We start from the raw sequence: 20,592 nt of genomic DNA, 5'->3' as shown, positions 1-20,592 counted from the left end.
CAAAAGAGTCGCCTCTGAAGGGAACCAGCAGTTAGCGTAATGGCTATGTCGCTGGACTCCCACGTAGTCAACCGCGGTTTGCGTCCCGGACCTGGTGGCTTAAAACTCATGCCGGGCACGTTTGCGTGCGTGCCCACGATCCCAAGAGGAGAATGGAGGAGAAGGGATTGCGGTGTGACCATCCCCCTTGGGGGGTGATTTCTCGCTTTCTGTCTCTATGCCTCTGTCTGTCTGGCGAGCGCACACGCCCTATAGTGAAAAATCTCTCCAAAATAAATAAATAAGTAAATAAATAGTCTCCTCTGATGAAAGTAGGCTTAAAGTTCTAGCACCTTATTTCTAAACGTGTGCATGCACACACACACACACACACACACACACACACAAATCTTAAATTTTACACAGATTACTGCCCTGCATCTCTGTCCTCTACATTTCTAAAACCTAGGCCTAAAGACGATCTAAATTTTCTTTCAGAAAAACTAATCAATTAATACTGCTTTCCAATATAAGTATAGTTTAATAATTGGATAAGTAAATGCCTCACATATTTGAAAAAAATCAATTATGAAGCAGGAAACAAGCTGATTTTCAAAAAGATATAAAAGTTGCTATTTTTCCTGTAATCTGAAAAGAAAGGCATAAAGTCTATCTGCTACAAAAGGACTTCAACTTACAAGTACAACCAGTCTGTCTACAAAATATAAAGAATTTTTAAAGGCTTAAGTACTGAATAAGTAAAAAAAAAAAAAAAGTCAAAAAGCACATTTAAGATATTAATTACACTGATCTCTTTGAAGATTAATAAAGGTGATAGAATTTTCTGGCACTTAGAAACTCTTCAAAGTCACAATAAAAGAACCATTAAGACCATTAAGTATAAAAAATATTCCAAACAAACAATTTTAGAATCCCTTTTTAGAAATATGATTCTCGGGAGGTTAATGAAAAATGTCCTCCCTCACCAGAAATCTCATTTTACAGAGATTTTAAAAGGTATCCCAGCGCCAGCTGGTGGCATGGTAGTTAAGGTGCGGGACTCCCACATGGCTGGCTGTGGTTCAAGTCCCATACCTGGTGGCTTGCTCACTAACTTTCCCTTTTTCTCTGTTTCTCTATGGTCAAATTAAAAAGTAAATAATAACAACAAATAAAATAAATAATTCTTTAAAAAAAAAAAAAAGGTATCCCAAGTAGGAAAATGACCAAGATCCTAGTGAAAAAGAGAGGACTTGGATCTGGTATTAAAAATGTCTGATATCTGGGACCAGCAGTTAGTGTAATGGCTATGTTGCTGAACTCCCACATAGTTGCCCGCGGTTTGCGTCCCGGACCCGGTGGCTTAAAACTCACGCCGGGCACGTGTGCATGTGTGCCCAAAATCCCGAGAGGAGAATGGAGGAGAAGGGATTGCGGCTTGACCATCCCTCCTGGGGGGTGATTTCTCGCTTTCTGTCTCCCTGTCTGTCTCTTTGTCTGGCGAGCGCACGTGCCCTATAGCAAAAACCTCTAAAAAAAAAAAAAAGTCTGATATCTGTTCATACTTAACGATTGCGTCAATAACACACATCTCATTTATTTTTTATTTTTTTAAAGAATTATTAAATTTTATTTATTCGTTCATTTTATTTTTTTAAAATTTTGACCAGAAAGACACAGAGAGAGAGGGTGAGAGAGGGAAAGTGAGAAAGCAAGCCACCAGGTCTGAGACTTGAACCGCGGTAGGCCATGTGGGAGTCCAGCGCCCTTATCCACCACGCCACCTGCAGGCCCCAACAAACATCTCATTTATTAATAAGAAAAAAAAGTGGAAGATTTAGAAGAAAGGCAAGTCTATCCTCATTTGCCTCCCAAAAAACTAAAATAAAACAAAAATAAAAACAAGAAGCAAAACACAACATGTGCAAGTGAAAGTTCTTACCCAATTATCAATCCTATCCACTTGATGTGAAAAGACACAGAAAATGTATGTTACTGATGGTAACAAGAAAATTCATTAAGATTTAATTTACTTATTTCCCCCAATACATGTCTTTATCCAAAGCAGAATGAGTTCACTTTAATATGTGTAGTCATCCTTCTCTTATGAATAGGCAAAGAAAAGCATGCACAAGAATTATTTGACAATTTCTTCAGGACGCGCTTTTAAAAAGTCTTATTTTTTATATAAGAGAGTCAAGTCACAAGTTTACTGTTGGTATCTAGACCAACATATAAGAGATAAATATAACATTTAAGAGCCCTTTTAAAAAGTAAAATCACAATAATTATTGTCTCTACATATATTTTTAGCACCATATCTAGATTTATCCACTATCTTCTTGAGAGCTGAATCTGGAGAAAGTTTTATGTTTAACTCAAAGTTAACATTTTGATGTCCTGGGTTAAGTTTTCAGCAGAACCTCTGTTCTTACTGAAGATGTATCCGCAAAGCCTCTTGCTCGCCAACCAAGAGAAACTAATGAAAGAGACAGCAATTGTACCTAAGCGTATATTAGTGTTTCAAGTAAAGGAAGTGAGAAGAATCTAATTACGTGTTATTTTTCAAACCACCCCCAGATAAATAGAATATAGAGTTTTGTCGTGCTGTGAGTCTGGGGGAGGCAGAATTAAGCTGCTGCTATATATTATATAAGTGGATCAGAAGCAGGTTGGGGCAGGGACATGACGCAAACCAAGAAGGTGGAATTTTAAAAGTGAACAGGCTTATGTATTCGCAGCACTTTTCTAAGCGGAGTGAGTGTATGCGTGAGAGAGAGTGTTTCCTTTGTAATCTCCACCCTGAGTTTTGTACTACCCTCCGATTTGCTTATTCCTGTGCAGAAGTCGTTGTATGTAGTCTGCTGAGCTTCACCTTGTTCCTGGGTCAGAAAGAGTTTCTTTCATGGCCATCGGTATTTAAGAGTTGCGTCACGCCTTGACCCAAAGGATGATGGAGAAAATTCACAGATAATATGAAACAAAAATTTTCAGCCAGGGATGACCTGGTGTCTGGAGACATTTTTGAGTGCTACGAATTGGGTGTGTGTGGGGGGACGTATTTAGTGGCATCTAGTGGGGATACGCTCCCAAACTGACTACAACACAAAGGGCAGCTACTCACAGCAGAAAACACCAGCAGCATCAAAGCTGAGCAACCCCATCACAGCGGACAGGAGAGAGGACAGGAGAGAATGAGAAACAAAAGACTGTCATGAACAGGCCCAGCTGTAGTGGTACAGGGGTGGGGGGCATTACTGTATGATGCTGGAGTCTCGTAAGAAGGTCCTGGTTTCAGACTCCAGGTCAGCCTGACTACACTGGACACGCCTGTGAGCCCAGTTAGCCGGAAGGCTGGAGGTGTGTAAAGACCCTGTCGGGGGTAATAACTGCCTCTCTTTCTCTCTCTCAGTAAACAAAATCACTTAAAACAAACAAACAAAAAGAATGCCATGAACAATAATATGGTTTAAAACAGGAAAAGAGTTTATTACTTAATGAGTACACTGGGTGGCCTAAGTAAATCCATAAGCCATGGAACTAGTACATATACTGTATAATCTTTTTTTTTTTGAAGAGGGACAGAGAGACAGAGCAAGAGCGAGAGTGAGAGCGAGAGAGACAGTGAGAAAGCAAGCTGCCAGGTCCAGGACTCGAACTGTAGTCAGCCATGTGGGAGTTCAATGCCCTTAATCAATGTGCCACCTCCTGTCCCCCATATATTGTACAACTTTAAAAATGCTATCTCAATAAACCCCCATATATTGTACAACTTTAAAAATGCTAGCTCAATAAAAACAACGAGGTACTATTTTTTGTGTAATGACTGGTATATGCAACAAATAAACTACAACAAATACTACTACTTTCACTGGATGAGGAACCATCCACAAATCCCATCATGTAATGGGACCACAAACCATCAGATACATTACAGGGATGCTAGAGAATGATAGAAGTCTGATTGTGTGCACACAGTGTGATATTTTGTTTTGCTGTGTTTTTAAAGTACATTCTAAATTATCTTCAGTCCTAAAAGGACTCAAACAGTAAGAGTGGGTGGTTGGTTGGAAAAATGTCTTCCAAGATGAAAAATTAACTCAGAAAAGTGCTAGATTAATCCATCTAGGAATATCCTATATCTCCTTTCATTTTTTGAACTTCAAATTTCCCCCTTCAAATAGTAAAAGAGTCCTTTGTCTGAAACACTGTGACAGTGTTCCTTTCTTGATTCATTAAGTTTCTGATTAGGTCTGAGGGGAAGGATGTAATTCAAAACAAAACAGGTGCAAGGAATAACATGACAGGCAGGAACGCCGCTCTTAAAACTCTGAGCTAATCTCAGCTCCAATAATCTTGAGTATGATCTACAGGAAGGTAGGGAACACAGTCACTGACTGACCAGAAGAAGCTTCTGTGAAGCGTGTTAACACAAGAGTCAAAATTGCTGAAAATTGACTTATTTCTCTTTACACACATGTATCAAGAGGAATCCTCACACATTTTACAGTATTATTTCCATGTTACAACATGGAATTTAAATTTTCTAAAACACACCTTTCTTTAGCTCAAAATTTTTACTCATCATCTGTGCTAGTTAATCTTCACAGTTTTGGGTCATAAACGCCTCCCTATCAGCCTTGGTGGTGATGGTGGTGGTAAGCAGGGCAGCACCAAGCAGTAATAGGGTTAATCAACTAGCGTTTACTGAGCACTTACTACAGGTCAGAGGCCTTACATACCTCCCACATATTAACTCAATGAATCCTAACAGCCACCCTACGAGGCCACTTGATTTTCTCATTAAAAGAGCAAGAAGTGGAAGCACCAAAATGAAGTAACTCACCCAAACACCACAGCCAGGAAGCAGCAGAGTCAGGATCGAGACAGACAGGTTGACAGTCCACTCTCACTCACTGTGTGAAACAACCCGTAAGTACATGTACCCAACTTTTATGTACTTATTGGTTTAGAAATGATATACTATTCTATTTATGTATCATGTGTTTTATACATAATATTACAACATATTATACATCATACATAAAATAATCATTAACAGTATGAGACGGAAGAAATAATATGCTCATATATCCTTCCACATAAGTTACTCTCTTGTGCAATCCACTTGGAAGATCATAGGCCTGCAGACTCCAAACCGTTTGGTCTGGCATTTGTGGCCTCTCACATGCTGACCTGCACCTACCCTGCCAATCACATGCCCTGTCTCTTTCTGACACACTCCTGGACCTGAGAAGGTGTTTAAAATTTTTTTTAAAGGAGTCTGCCATAGAGGGACCAGCAGATGGCATAATGGTTACACTGCTGGACTCCTGTGTAGTTGACTGTGGTTCAAGTCCCAGACGCGGCAGCTTAAAACTCACACTGGGTGTGTTTATGTGTGCCTAAGATCCCAAGGGGAGAATGGAGGAGAAGGGACTGTGGCATGGCCATATCCCCTGGGGGGATGATTTCCTGCTTCCTGTCCCTCCCTGTTTCTCTGGTGAGCACACATGTCCTATAGCAAAAATCTCTCTTAAATCTAAACAAAACAAAAGGTTTCTGTCACAGGGCGTGTGTGCTTGCCAGAGAGAGGCAGAGAGAGGGAAAATGAGAAATCACCCCCTATGGGAGATGGCCATGCCACAATCCCTTCTCTTCAATTTTCTTTTTAGGATCTTGGGCACACAGGCGCACACGCCTGGGGTGAGTTTCAAGCCATGCGTCTGGGACTCAAACTGCAGTTGGCCATGTGGAGGCCAACACTTTAACCACTATGCCACCTACTGGCCAAGGCTGTTTTACTCACTACTCCCTGTGAACAATCTTTAATGTTCTCTTCCATGTCTTGGTTCACACCAAATATCTCATCTTAACAACAGCAAACTAGTTTAAGGGGCTAGTAGTACGAGACCCAGCATACAATGCAGCCTTCTGATGGTTTCAGCCCTCCTCTCCCACTCATTCCTGATTTTCCTTACCCTATGCTTTACTTGATCATTTTGTCCACAGCAATTATTACATTGTAACAAACTATATAATTTATCTATTACATTTACTATCAAACATTCTAATAAACTTCATTATAGTACCACTTCTTGTATCATTGTCTGTTTCCTTGCTGCCAGATGTCAGCTCCATGACAACAGTGATCTTTGAGAGCGAAGACCTGGCCATTCTGCCCTCCGATGCAGTCCAACTACCTAGAATGGTGCCTGGTACATAGTTGGTGCTCAGTCAGCAATGACAAATGAACAAATGCAGTTGTCTGTTAGAATCCACGGGGGACTGGTACCAAGACACCCTGCAGATACATTAAAATCCATGCGTTCAAGTCCCTTATGGTGGCTCTCCCACAGCTTCACTCTCTGTAAATATGAAGGAAATTCCATCTACCTCTGGCTGAACTCACACCCACAAATGTGGCACCTGCAGATACAAAGGTCTGACTTTAAATAGATGGTGTCAACTTCCTTTTTATCCCATGCCTTGAAGGCCACTGGGTGAGTCATTATTCCTTGAGGATATTCTTTTCCTTATCCAAAGTAGTACAGTACTGTGAGTAATTATACAAGGTTTTAAACAATCCTACCTTTGAATGCTGGCTCTGCTTTTTAGTAACAGTTTACCCTTATGTAACTTTTTTTTTTAAGAGAGATTTTTGCTATAGGACATGTGCGCTCACCAGAGAGACAGAGATAGAAAGTGAGAGATAATCATTCCCCAGGGTGGAAGGCCATACCACAATCCCATCTCCTCCATTCTCCTCTCAGGATTTTGGGCATGTGTGTGCATCTTTCGCTGGCTCTGCTTTTTAGTAACAGTTTACCCTTATGTAACTTTTTTTTTTAAGAGAGATTTTTGCTATAGGACATGTGCGCTCACCAGAGAGACAGAGATAGAAAGTGAGAGATAATCATTCCCCAGGGTGGAAGGCCATACCACAATCCCATCTCCTCCATTCTCCTCTCAGGATTTTGGGCATGTGTGTGCATCTTTCCCATGTGGTCTCCTCTCAGAATTTTGGGCATGTGTGTGCATATACTCCATGTGGTTTCAAGCCACTGGGTCCAGGACTCACACTGTGGTCAGCCATGTGCATGGGAGTCCAGTGATATAACCCTTATGCCATCTACTGGTCCCCTGTCATGAGTTTTTAGAACTGCCAGGTCCGGGACTCACACCGTGGTCAACTATGTGGGAGTCCAGCGACTTAACCATTATGCCATCTGCTAGCCCCCTTCTTCTCTATTTCTAAGAAAGGTCTGTCTGAAGGTTTTCTGATTAAAGCAAGGTTGTCTATTGCCCCTAGGTTCATTTTCTCTGTTTGCTTTCTCTTCTTTTTCTGGAAGACCTACAAGTTGTAATAATGCATCCCAAGGCAAAGTATTAAGAACATTCTGAAGCAATAGTCAATTGTAGTTTTAAAAGCATAGAACAAGTTGCGGATTTTATAGCCTGTATCTCAGATTATAATATAAACTATCTCAGAAATTGAGTTTTCCCTTTGTGTTCGTCATTTTGGTTAATTTATTGGAAGATGGCGGTTCCGGCCAAAAGGAACCTTGTATAACTTTAAAGAACCATGATACCACCTGCTGGTCCCAACCCTTGTATAATTTTAAAAGAATATTATAACCACACTTACCCTCTGTTTTCTCATCAGTAGGACTGAGTAACACCCATCCTCGCGAAGAGCCTCCGCCGGCACTCAGTAACTGGCACACTCTCTCCCCAGTATGTATGTATATGTGTGTGTGTGAAATACGTACTCTGAAAACACTTATTCAGGGATTTCAAAAACTTTTTGCACCAAAATAAAGTCTTACTTTAATTCCATTTTCCCATGAACTTTTGGAGGTCCCCTAGTACGTGTTCTCCTCTTTCCACCATTACTTCCCCTGCTCTGATCCTGAACAGTGACAAAAGCCTGCAGACACATCAGCTGCCAGATCTCAATGTTCCCTGAGTGACACCACACGTTCGGAGCATTTCAGAACAGCTTCGGTACGCTGCCTGGGGACCACCGACAGTGTGCCAGCCACTGCCCAGGAACCTGGCAGCTCAGGACTGTCTCCAACACCCAGAGAAAGCTCCCCAAGTAAGGCACACCAAATAAAAGCTTTTGGATGTTTATAAGGAAGGGATTAATTCATCTTCAAAAGTAGCATTTTAATTAAAAATGACTTTCCTGGGCTTATATCCAGAAAGAAACATGTTGCCAAAAAGGTAAGATTTAACAAGGTTTAGTCTTTTCTTTAATTTTTTTTTTAAAGCCCAGTGCTTCCCAATCCTTCTCACATCAAGACACACAGAGAAAATAATCTTTCTTTAACCCTCTGAGGAAAAAGAGATGCTGCTCCTCACAGCTGCAGTAGCGCCTGGGTCTCCAGCTCTCCTGGGCCGCACCCAGGTGCCCTGAGAGCCAGAGTCGATAAATATCTTGGCAGTCACACGGCTGCCGCTCCGCCCCACCCCTCCCTGGATGGGGATCCTCCTAGCAACTCAGAGTTTTCTCCTCTCACAGGGACATGAGTCCTGGAAAAGGAAGGGAGACCGGCTAGCAGTGGCAAGACTGGGCATTTTCTTTACATTATGACTCACTCCGCAAAAAAGCACTGACCACCGATCCATTTATAACTGACATCAGCATCATTTCATGCTTTTGTTTTTGATTTTCTAATCTGAAATTATAGTCTCTGGGCATAAGACAAACAAAAAATGGAGATAAGCCAACATCTTAGGCCACCAAATGGAATCTATCAAACAATGTTCCATTTCTGGACAGTTTCAGCATTTTGCTGCGTGTTTCACAATTTTGTACTTTTAAGAAATATGAGAAAGATATTAAAATTCTTAAAGCATAAGGCACTGTCTTATATGGTTACATTTTTAAGAGACAGAAATACCTTTTAAGCCATATTTAATCTTAAGGTTTAATGTACCCAAACACTAGTAAAAATTATCTTCTCTATAAACATTCACGTGATTCCTTATTTAAGAAACACTCAAGGACACTCCTACTGCTGATTTTCTAATGTTTCCACTGCTTCTATCTACAGCACAGAGCACAGGAGAGTCAGTCCAATCGCTTTTTATTCAATGCAGCTGGCTGCCCACACTGGCCTACCTTTACTTCTGCCCTGCTTTTCTTTCCACAAAGGTAATACAAGGATCTGCTGCAATTTTGGTCCTCAGGCCAGCCCTCCCAGCCTACACTACTGCAGATAGATCCTGACTCTAGCTCAAACATTGAGCAAACCAGAATGTTCCAGACTAAAGTAGAAGCAATCTCAGTTTGAGAGTCTCTTTTATGCTTGACACCCTGCCTAGCTGATTTATCTTTCACTTCCTCTTCATTTCTGTTCCTTACACGCTCCTCTAACAGCTCCCATACTGCGAGGACAGAGCCTTACAGACAATGTTCTGGTGTTCTTATCAGTACCTGAACAAGGTAAGCATGCCACAGTGTCTGCTGAATTAAATTCAGTCTTGACCACTTTCTCATGGTGCCATCACCTCCCAGACCTAAGATTTAATTCCTTATGACTGCCCAAGTTAGAGAGGGGACAACCGTTGACTTGGCCATGGCTTAGGTCCCAAGAGAGGAGTCTGTATTCCCCGGCAAGGAGCATTAAACGGAATACCAAAGAGAAATGATGGCACAGGTACTAACAGAAGGAAGATCATGATAAGACTTTCACCAGCTGGAGCTTCTCTGGGTTTCACTGCCTTCCTCTGTCCATCTCTGTAATACGGATGGAGTTCTTTAGTTTCCAGTACTGCAGTATTAACATCAAATCAGATTCAGGGAGACCAACTGTGTGTTAAGGGATAAAAGCAGAGCAGAGGCTCAGTCACAGTGGCACGTGCTGCAGGGACAGTGTAGCTCGAGGTCCAAGGCCTCACGGGATGAAGCCCAGGCTGAGTTCTGGCTCAGTCTCAGCAGGCTGGGCACAGTGGGACTGGGAAGCTGGGGCAAGAGGATCCCAACACAGAAAGACTCTGCCAAACATCAATCAATCTCATTCTCTCATAAATAAATAAACTTGTAAAAAAAAAAAAAAGCCAACACACACACAACAGAGTAGAAATGCATTCTTTGTTTGGTTTCTGCAGCCACAGGAGGTTGTTACTCAGATCAACTATCAAAGAGACAGCATGTTCAAAAGAGAAAAAGAGCACAGGCTTTAGAGTTTAATCTCTTATCTTTACCTCTGACTACTATCTCTGTGACTTACTCAAGTCTCTGCTCAGGCTTACGCCAACTTTCTCATTAGAGAGAGAGAGCGAGTGAGAGAGAGAGAGTGACATCTATCTCGCCACCTTGCAGGGTTGCTAAGAGGATTAATGACATCATGTACCCAATTCGTGTGGCATACAGGAGATCCTCACAATGTTCATTTTACTCCTCTTCTGGCAAACTTTCCAAATGTGTGGGCCTACATGTCTGAAGTTCAACTCCGGCTGTCCTTTGACTTAGAATGCTCAAAGTACAGAAATTAAGGCTCCAAATTGGAGGGGAAATAAAAGAAAGAAAATGTATGACACATTCAAAAAATTTAATACTAACATTAGATAAAGTGTCAATTTTCTTTGTACCAGCAAAGGGATGTGTGGAACTAGGAGGATTATCTGGATTAATTGGAGGAAAAAAAAATTTGCTGAGAATCTTCAACTAAATGTAAAAGTAGTTTTTCTACCTTTTTTTTTCCTTGTGGGGTGGGGAGTGGTGAATATTTATTTATTTATTTATCTATTGTGATTTTCAGGTCGCTAGCTTTCAGACTCAAACTGTGGTCAGCCACGTGGGAATCCAGTGCCTTAAATAGCATTCCACCTACTGATCCCAGTTTTTCTATTTAATACAAGCTAAATTACCCCAGTGGTTCACTTCACTTTACCAGTATAAAGAAAAAGAATTCACGAAAAAGCAGGGGCTACGTTTTATGTTTATACCATCAGAAAAATAATCAAATAGACAAGAAATAAAAAAACCCTCAAAATTCAAACCCTTACTTCAAATAGTATAAACTGCCTTATGAAACACCAAATATGAGTTAAGTACCCAAGAATAAGAATACATCTTTCCCCATAATTGCTGGCCAAATTCTTCCTCACTGTGAGAGAACTTTCTGAACTCCAATATGATTTCTCAGCAGTGATAAGTAACCTAGTAATAATACTAGGTCCCCAATATGAAGAATTTTGGCAGCTAAAACAGCCAGTTAATTCTACTTAAAAGGCTGAGCAGCTCTGCCAGTGTTGTTCCCAAATGAGGTAATGTCCGTGGCTCTTATCTGACTTTTATTGAGATTTAATGTTATTTACCCCTGGCCCTCATGAACCTACAGCATATTCTTACCTTTTCTAATGTGCACTGCTTCCATCCATTTCTTTTTCCTTTGTAAAAATTTGCTGTAGGGTGCATGTGTTCATTGCAGACAAAGAGAAAGTAAGAAAGGACCCCCACAGGGTGCTCCTTACTCCATTCTCCTCCCTTTTCCTCCATTCGCCTCTTAGGACTCTGGGAATGCACACACACATGCCTGGTGTGTTTCTAAGTCACCAGGTCTGGGACTCAAATCGCACAGTCAGCCATGTGAGATGTAGTCACCCCAACCTTCATGCCACCTGGCTGGCCCTCTATTCATTTCAACACTGCAATTATAAATCTCTGTGTTTTTGTGTGTGGGTGTGTTTTTCTTTTTTTTTTTTTTAAATTAAGAAGCAAATCCTAGATGTTTTTTTTTTTTTTTCTCGTGCATGTCCTATAATTTGAGTCTTTCTTCCATGGTCCCAGAAAATTCTGAAATCAGCATATTTCTTGTTTTCAAGGTATACTATAGACATACTCTGAGGTTTTCATATATTTATGTAAACATTTTCAGAGAAGTCAAAATGTATAATTCAAGAAAATGTTCTGTGAAAGAATCTGTTTTCTGATTACAAAATGATTTCCTGCTTTTGAAAAAAATAACAATTTCATATTGACTTAGCTGGCTCTGGAGGTCCCATGGAGATTATCATTCCTTTCAATCCCTAACATCTCTTTTCCAGGTGCAGGCCTTTTACCGATTTCAAAGGTAGCATTATGTGGCGAAAGAATCTAAAAGCTGTAGAAAGAAAAGAGAAAAAGAGCCCTTTCCAACTTAACCCCTTGTGCTTTCCCCGTAAAGACCAACAGGGTGAAACAGAACGACTGCCACACAAATCGACACTTGAGGGAATGTGACAGAAAGACTTTTCTCATGCCTTTGACTTCCTTTTTTTCAACCAGCGTAAACCAACATTGATAAAGACAGAAATCTGTCTGACAAACACAAACACAACACCTAACACCCACACTACTGGCTTTTTTTTTCAACAAGTCCTTCAACTCACCAACACTAGAGAACAAGAGTAAGGCTCACGACAACCTCAGGGCATAATGGGTTTTTACCTTTCATAGGGTTTCTCATTTTATCTAGCAGGGAAAAAAAAATCTGAATGCTAAAAGCAGCCCAGATACAGAAAAACAAAGACCATATTTTGTTGCTGGGCCGACTGAGAAACAGACTCGCCTGTAGTATGTGTGGGAACCAGGCTGGGAGATTTGTATAACCAGTGGAAGAGCCCAAGAAGCTATTCCTACCTCACTGGTTCTGACGAAGCTCAGTCAGAGTGGATCTTCAGTAAAGAAAAGCTGATGCTGAGCCTCTGGACAATCTGGCCTTCCTTCTGACTCAGCTGGGGTCCACACTTGGAAGACCCGGTTCACCATCACCACTTAGGCCAGTCCCTCTCCTTCCAAGACAGTGGTGACATGCGAGAGACCCAACTTGTCTGACTGAGTTGATGATGAGCACTGGGCCTCAGAGGCCCATCTTTTCTGCAGCACAGGGGTGCAGTGAAGACCCAAGGGAGATGAGTGCTGAAAAATTTACACTCAAGAAAGCACCGAAGACCCACAATGTATACAATATAGACCAGATGACCACAAGGTACAGTCAGAGACTCTTTGGGCTCTGCACAATCTTTTCAGGTAGTCTCCAAGTTCAAAATGATGCTATGATGTGGGTTTACCCTTTCACTTCCATTCTCTCAGAGGTGCACAGTGGAGTCTGCCCAGAGGGTACAAGGTGTGAGATGACATAATCCCTCCTCACAACTAATAGAATATGCCCTTTGGAGGCTTGTATGTTAATATTTTCTCAGTTTTACTTTCTAATTGAATATTAAGGGTTTGTAAAAGGTCTTTGAGAATCCTCTATAACTTTTCAGAGTGTAAAAAGGTCCTGAGAATAATTTGAGAATTGAATAGAACTCAGTCCTGCCCAGGGACCAGCAGTTAGCATCATGGCTATGTCGCTGGACTCCCATGTAGTCGACCGTGGTTCGAGTCCTGGACCCGGTGGTTTAAACTCACGCCGGGCACGTGTGTGTGTGCGTGCCCAAGATCCTGAGAGGAGAAGGAATTGCGGTGTGGCCATCCCCCCTGGGGGGTGATTTCTCGCTTTCTGTCTCTCTGTCTCTCTTTGTCTGTCTGGCGAGTGCACGCACCCTATAGCAGAAACCTCTTAAAAAAAAAAAAAAAAGAACTCAGTCCTGCCTAAACCGCGTTCCCAGGTGGGCTGCCTTCTTGCCCCCCCGGAGCCTGTCTCTCTGCTGCTCTCTCTCCCCACATGGGAGACTCTTTCCTTTTTTTTTCTTCTGCTCTCTCGCCCCACATGGGAGTCTCTTTCCCCTCCTTCACTTGGCTAATTGCTCTCGGTCTCTGCTTAGATATCACTTTCTCCAGGATGCTCTCCCTGACTTCTCCAGACAAGCCAGGCAGCCCTGCTACGTGCTCTCTCAGAACGTAACATACCACACTGAGAACACCTATTTTCTATTCTCGTTGTTGTTCTCGGCTCCTTCAAGGAAGGACTGGCTGACATATACTATGTAGCAGGCAGTCAGTACATATTTGTTGAATACCTAAGACAACCAAGGAAGGCAGGTTGAAGATGGCTCTATTTTGCCTTCTCATATAGGGAAAATTAGTTACTAAACATATTGGTTTTCATTATTGCACAGGCTCATAAAAATGATGAGAGTAACAACAATAACAACTACCCATGTGTCTCATTATGTACCTGGCACTGTTCTAAATACTTCGTATGCATTGACTAATCTAGTCTTCACAAAGCCCCTAGGAGGTACATGCTGCTGTCACCCTCATTTCAAAAATGAAGACGCAGAGGGCTAGATCTGAGATCCGCTCATAGGCAGTTTGGCCCAAGAGTCCCATCCGGTTAACTACTCTACACACTGCCTCCCATGTCAGCAGTGTATTGGAGACTCAAGGCCATCTCTCAGTTCTATTCACAAACCAGGAACACGACCTGACTTCGGATCCCACCTTTCGCTCTGTCCCTGCATGGGTGACCACATCAGCCACGTGAACAATTCTCAGCGTCTTACCTGTCCTCATGCCTGCTTTTAAACACAGTTGTTTCAATAAGACTATTTTTCATTTATTTGTTGTACTTTAGTCTTTGCTAGAAAAATGCTAATTAAAAACAATAAATAATACTTGTATATGTATTGAAACTAAAACTACAACAACACAGAGGAAACAGGAAAGGAAGGCTTGATATTCCCTGTGGTAGGCTGCTGTGCTACAGGGCACACGCTCTGATGTGCATGGCTCTCCCTGTGACTCTGGGACTAACCTCTCTCTCAAGGAATGCTCACAGCTTCACCCTGAATAGGGAGTGGCCCAGAATGTCCCGCAGGCACACTTGAAACTATCCGGTTCAAAGAGGTAAGTCCAAATGAGAAAGTATGCTGAAGAAAACATAAAAATTTAATGCTAAAGAGAGTCTGAAAGAAGCACAATACAAAACAGTATAAAAAAAGCACACCCAGGAAAGAGCTGACCTTTCAGCTGCAGAAAAAAATTCTACAAAGTTAAAAGCCTGTGTATTAAATCTTTACCTAACAGTATATGAGAAACCAAGTAGCCTCACAGTGTTCAACAGAAGTCACACTAAGTAATCTTACTTACCTGAAGAAGTGTCCCGTGAATATGGTTTTGCCGGAAACACTGGTCAGTGTGGTTGGGAAGTGTGGCCAGCAGGGTTCGGATGGTCCTAGGAACGTGGTCTGCCATAACAAACGGGACCAAGGCACGAGCTGCCATTTCACGGGAGCGGTAGACAGGTGAGTGACCGCACCTGGGAGGAAGTAAAACACGAGACTATTCAGCACTTCTCTTCCCATCTGTGCCTTTCTACCAAGACATACTGGTGCTCTGTCTATCAGGTTGTCGGAACAGTCACGACAGATTTTTGCACAGAAAAATATATCATGACTTTCCCAACAACCTAATAGCTTGGGCTTGAATACCTAAATGGGGGCAGGAAACAGGGGAAGTAGGATGCTTGTTTCAAATGATGTTTTTAGTACCTCCCTCATTTCAAATTATGCTTTTAATATTTCTCTCATTCCAAGTGACTTTTTAAAAAAATATTTGCATTACTTCTACATGTGACTTTGAGTTTGTTAAAAACATCATTATCTATATTTTCAATCACAGGGATCAAATATAGATAGTCTTGGGAATAAGACAATAAACAGGAAGTAGCAAAAATTGGATAACTCAACGATCAAATAACTATTTACAGTAGTCACTTGTGGTCAGTTGTGGGATTAAAAAAAGGTAAAGATAATACAATAAGATACTCTAAGAGTGAGAGATCAAATTCACATAATTTTTATTTACAGTATATTGTTATAGCTATTCTAATATATTAGCTATTGTTGTTCACCTCCTACTATGCCTAATTTATAAATTAAGCTTTATTACAGATATGTACAAGCATATATAGAAACAGCATAGGCAGGGTTTAGTACTATCTGTGGCTTCAGACATCCTCTGGGGGTCTGCAGGGGTTCCCCCTGCAGATGAGGGGGGGAATTGCTGGACTGGGCAGTTACAAGGAACAAAAGCACTGTGATCAGCGCCATGTAAAATGATAGTCACCACTGTCTTTGAGGAGCCCATACTATGACTGGCTAGGCTAAAGTACGAAAGTTCGACAGGAGCAGAGCAGCAGCTCCCAGAAGGAAGATGAGACTAATGTGAAGATGGAGTCTGAGGGGGGTGCGCATAACTCTGCTGAGGAGGGGGACCTACTGGATGATGATGATAATGAAGATGGGGGGGGTTGGCCAGCTGTAGTTGATCAAGGATGATGAAAAAGAGACTGAGGAAGGAGAGGATGACTGAGACAGCGCCAACGGCGAGGATGACTCTTAAGCACATAGTGGGATTTAGAAATCATACCCATTATTTCTTTACCTAGGTGCTTATCTAAGATCAAAACTTTCCCCAGATCCTCTCCCCTAGTATCCTCAGCATATGCTCACTGTTCTCCCCCATCTTTGTCCTTCCCATGTTCATTAATTCATAGTGCCCTGCGTCTGGTCCCTTTTCACTTCTTTTTTTTTTTTTAATAGGTTTTTGCTATAAGGCGCGTGCGCTCGCCAGACAGACAGAGAGATACAGAGAGATAGAAAGCGAGAAATCACCCCCTGGGGGGATGGCCACGCTGCAATCCCTTCTCTCCATTCTCCTCTCGGGATCTTGGGCACGCATGCACATGCCCCTGGCATGAGTTTTAAGCCACCAGGTCCAGACACAAACCACGGTCGACTACGTGGGAGTCCAGCGACATAGCCATTACGCTAACTGCTGGTCCCCCATTTCACTTCTTTTGATGCTCCTAGTAGTTTTTGTTAAGTCTTACCCTGTAATTTCGCTTTTAATTTTGATACCTCGTTATGACTTAACAATAAAAAGGATGTATGATTTTATCAACTGTCTCCAAAATAATCTCTTGTTATGCAGGGAGTACAGTTCTTTTCATTTATTGATGAGTTCAGTAGTTGCTTCCCTAGCTGCAAAGGCAGTATCATTTAGTCGAGTAGCAACTGAGAGCAGCTTTGAGTTAGAAGTAAGTTTTATGCCCCACATTAGGGTGCCTGTGGGCTGTTCAACACAAATGTAACAGTGTATGTTTGTGAATGGGAGTTGGCATGTCAAATGCATCCTCTAGAAAATAGTGTAATAGCCTTAAGATTTGTTTTCTAAAGTTGATACTATGGGTTATTTTTGTGAACAGCCTGATGTTTGGGACCTTTCTCCCTCAAAATAAAGAAGTCCTTATTAAACCAGGAATTTGGAGGAAAAAAAAGAGAAAATTCATATAAAAAAGAGGATCAGAAGAAGTACAATATGGAGAAGATTATAAGCAAAGAATCTTAACATTAAGGCTACAGGAAGTCAGAGTAGGAAAGGAAGCAAACATGACTGAAGGAGGTCAAGAGAAACCAAGAAGTTGTTTCAACCAGGGACAGCAGTTGAAATAGAGAGAGAGAGAGAGAGAGAGAGAGAGAGTGAGAGAGTGAGTAAGAAATGCTCAAGATATAAAACACAAATAGAAAAGGCAGAAATGTTCCAGGTATAGGTACCTGTCTTGCTGATATGAAGGCTAGTAAGTAACAGTGAACATTGCAGCTGAGAAGAAGCCAGGCCCTGGGGGCAGGGAGTACCACAGTGGCAGACTCCGGGGTCTCAACTACTGTTAAGAAAACAAGAGATGAACGTTCAAGTACCAAATCCTTGCCTCTGTGCTGACTCACATCCAAAGAGCTAGAATCAAAGCCAGTTCTTAAATAAGTGCAAGTCACAGGCAAGTGGTATTCTGAGATTCTAAAAAGGCTCTGGAAGGCAAGCTGATCTAAGGGCCTCTAGACTTTGTCAACACTCAGAATCTGAGAGGCCACAACCACTTGGTTGAAACGGTGCACTTGAGAGCCTTCACAGACATAGGACTGATTGAGAGGAAAGTTCAATATGGAGAGTCCTGGCCTAAATAAGTTCTGGACTAGAATTCTCAAGAATTCATGATCTTTCATCAAATTAAAAAGAAAACTTACAAAAATGCCTTAGTCTCCAAGGAAGGGTAGGGGAGATCAGAGTACAGGAGAGTCTACAGGAGAAAGAAACGGCCTCTTTTTTTTTTTTGAAATTAGTTAGTGATCTAAGAAGGAATTCCTGGTAGGAGCTGGGCCACATGGACACATGGGCTTAGCACACAGAGGGACAAAGCCCTGTAACTGAGACGTTTCTAACTCCCCAGATGTACACATTTACCTTAACTTGACCAAGTACAGATACAATTTCTTTACAAATAGAATGACTTGAATCTCGTCATGGGTTGGCTGGAGGAGGTAGAGGAGAAAAGGAGAAAGAGGTCTGAGGTATGGGAAGACGCTGCCATTTTCCCCAGGCGGCGGGCCCATCAGGTAGGTCCTCTGGCACATAGATAAAGGGATGGCGATGTGATGCACCTCACATCTCACTACGGGAAGACGCGGAGGGCTGAGGTCACTAATAGTGGCTAAAGAGTTCTCAATGGTCTTCAACTAGGTTCTGAGAATTCATCCATTTTCTTATTTTTCTTTCAAAGCAATTTAAAGTTTCGTCTGCAATTGGCAAAGTAGTAAAATGTTTGCTTTGGCCATGGGAGGTTTGAAGGGGGGAGAAAACTTGGACAAAGAAAATACTCTGAAAATGCTTTGAGATTTAATTAGCAAATGACCTCACTCAGCACAGCACAGTCATTTGTCCTCAGAAGCTTCCCAGTTGGTCTGTCTGTCCCCCATCCCTCCAGCACACACACTTTGTGTTATAGTATGTTTTATGTTACCGAAAGGACTCTTGTATATAAATGTTTCTTTTCAAATACAAATAACTCTGACATGGTTACAGATGTTTAGTTTCCAATTAGCAGTAACTGTACACTAAAGAATGCCCCTCCTTTTGCTCCTGACCTTTTGCAAATGATGATTTCCCAAAGGAATCTGGCATTCATTCAGGAGAAAGAATGGAAAGTGGGGAAAGTGCCAGAAGTTTCTGCTTTCAGATACCTTGTGTTAGGGTACTTTTCAACTGCACATAACCAGGTCTAAAGGCAAACAAAACCCCCCTCTTCAAATAAACCCTTCTCTTAAAAAAAGAGAACCCAATTTCTAAAGTAATATTTGAGTAACAATCATTATAAAACAATAATTAAACAGAATTTCAAACTCCTTTCTATTGCAAATTGTTTAAAACAGTGGTCCCCAGCCTTTTAGCACTAGAGACCAGTTTTGTGGAAGACAATCTTTCCTTAGGCTGGGGCTGGGGGTGGGGATGATTCAAGTGCATTACATTTATTGTGCACTTTAGTTCTATTATTATTACATCGTACTATATAATGAAATAATTATACAACTCACCGTAAGGCAGCATTTGCAGACGCTCCCTAGCACTAACATTACCGCCTCAGCTCCACTTTAAATCTTCAGGTGCTATTTTCTCCTAAGGAGTACACCACCTTTACATGCACGGTTCACAGTAGGGTTCACGCTCCTAGGAGAATCTAATGCTCCCGCTGATCTGACAGGAGGCAGACAGGGAGCAGCTGTAAATACAGATGAAGGCCTGTTCGCTAGCCTGTTGCTCACTCCTGCTGTGCAGCCCGGTCCCATCAGGTCATGGACAAGTACTGGTCCCAGGCCCGGGGCCAATACTGGTCTGTGGCCTGGAGGTTGGGGACTCTTGGTTTAAAGGAAAGGACAGACCGTAGTCAAATCTGACTGATGGACAGCAAAAATAATTTTCCAGGACACTGTTTTATTAGCTATTGGGGGCATAGAGTCATGGGCATGAGAACATTCAGGAATGGCTAAAGGGTAAACATGAAAGACCCAGGTTTTCGTTCTACTTTGGACAGTTTTGTGACTTGGACAAGTTACATACAGTACCTCTGAGTTTTAGTCCAGCTGGAAGTGGTGGCAATCATTTAAACCCAGTGCTCTGACGTGATGTCTAAGAGAATATTCTAAGGAGAAAGACACTTGGGAAATACAAAGTCTTCATCACGTACTGCGGCTGTACCTAATATGAACAGCACCAGTATACTCTCAGAGCGATGGGCCTCTCTGTGGCCTCAAGGAGACAATTAAGGGCCCGAGGTGAACTCTGTACTGTTAAAGGGTAAGACAACAAACTCATGGTAGAAGGCAAAGAGGCTCTCTCTTTTGGCTTCCATTAAAAGTGATGAGGAAGAGCCAAATCCTTCTGACAAGAGTGAGATAACTTCTATACCTCTAAGTCTCATTTCTTCTGCAAATCTGGAATCTCAAAGTTCATTTCTATTAGTCACAATGTGTTTTTCTATGCATTTCTATGCAAAAATACGTCACGATTCCCGATGACCCAATACTTTTAACAGTCTGAAAATCACTTTCTCAATAGTCCTGGCTAGGTTCTAGGCTTTAGAAAGAAATTCTCCACAGAATCTGGGAGTCAGGCAGACACTTTTATCTTGAAACCTCCAGCCTTGGCTCAACTACAGTGGCATGTGCTGCTAAGATGCTGTGCTCCACCGACTGGGACCATATGGAAGACCAGTCTTGGTCTAACCTAACAGGATGGCTGTGGCAGTGTACACCCCTAATCCCAATGACTCAGGAGGCTAAGACAGGAGGATCACGAGCTTGAGGCTGGCCCAGGTAATGCAGCAAGACCCTCTCTTA

At 41.9% G+C, this 20,592-nt stretch overlaps 1 protein-coding gene across 1 annotated transcript in view; it reads right to left on the bottom strand.

Moving 5' to 3' along the window:
• The window catches only part of LOC102475023 (thyroid adenoma-associated protein), a 231,804-nt gene that overhangs the window by 178,898 nt on the left and 32,314 nt on the right, over positions 1–20,592 (bottom strand). Inside the window, exon 3 of the mRNA XM_027776319.1 lies at positions 15,011–15,179. Within this exon, the coding sequence (XP_027632120.1) occupies positions 15,011–15,179 (169 nt within the window). The remainder of the gene's footprint in view (positions 1–15,010; positions 15,180–20,592) is intronic.

Source organism: Tupaia chinensis, unplaced genomic scaffold (genome assembly GCF_000334495.1).
Source record: "Tupaia chinensis unplaced genomic scaffold, TupChi_1.0 Scaffold000661_1, whole genome shotgun sequence".
In the NCBI taxonomy this organism is placed as follows: Eukaryota; Metazoa; Chordata; class Mammalia; order Scandentia; family Tupaiidae; genus Tupaia; species Tupaia belangeri.
The sequence above is the reverse complement of the archived record's forward strand: the minus strand, read 5'-3'. Positions and strand labels throughout refer to the sequence as shown.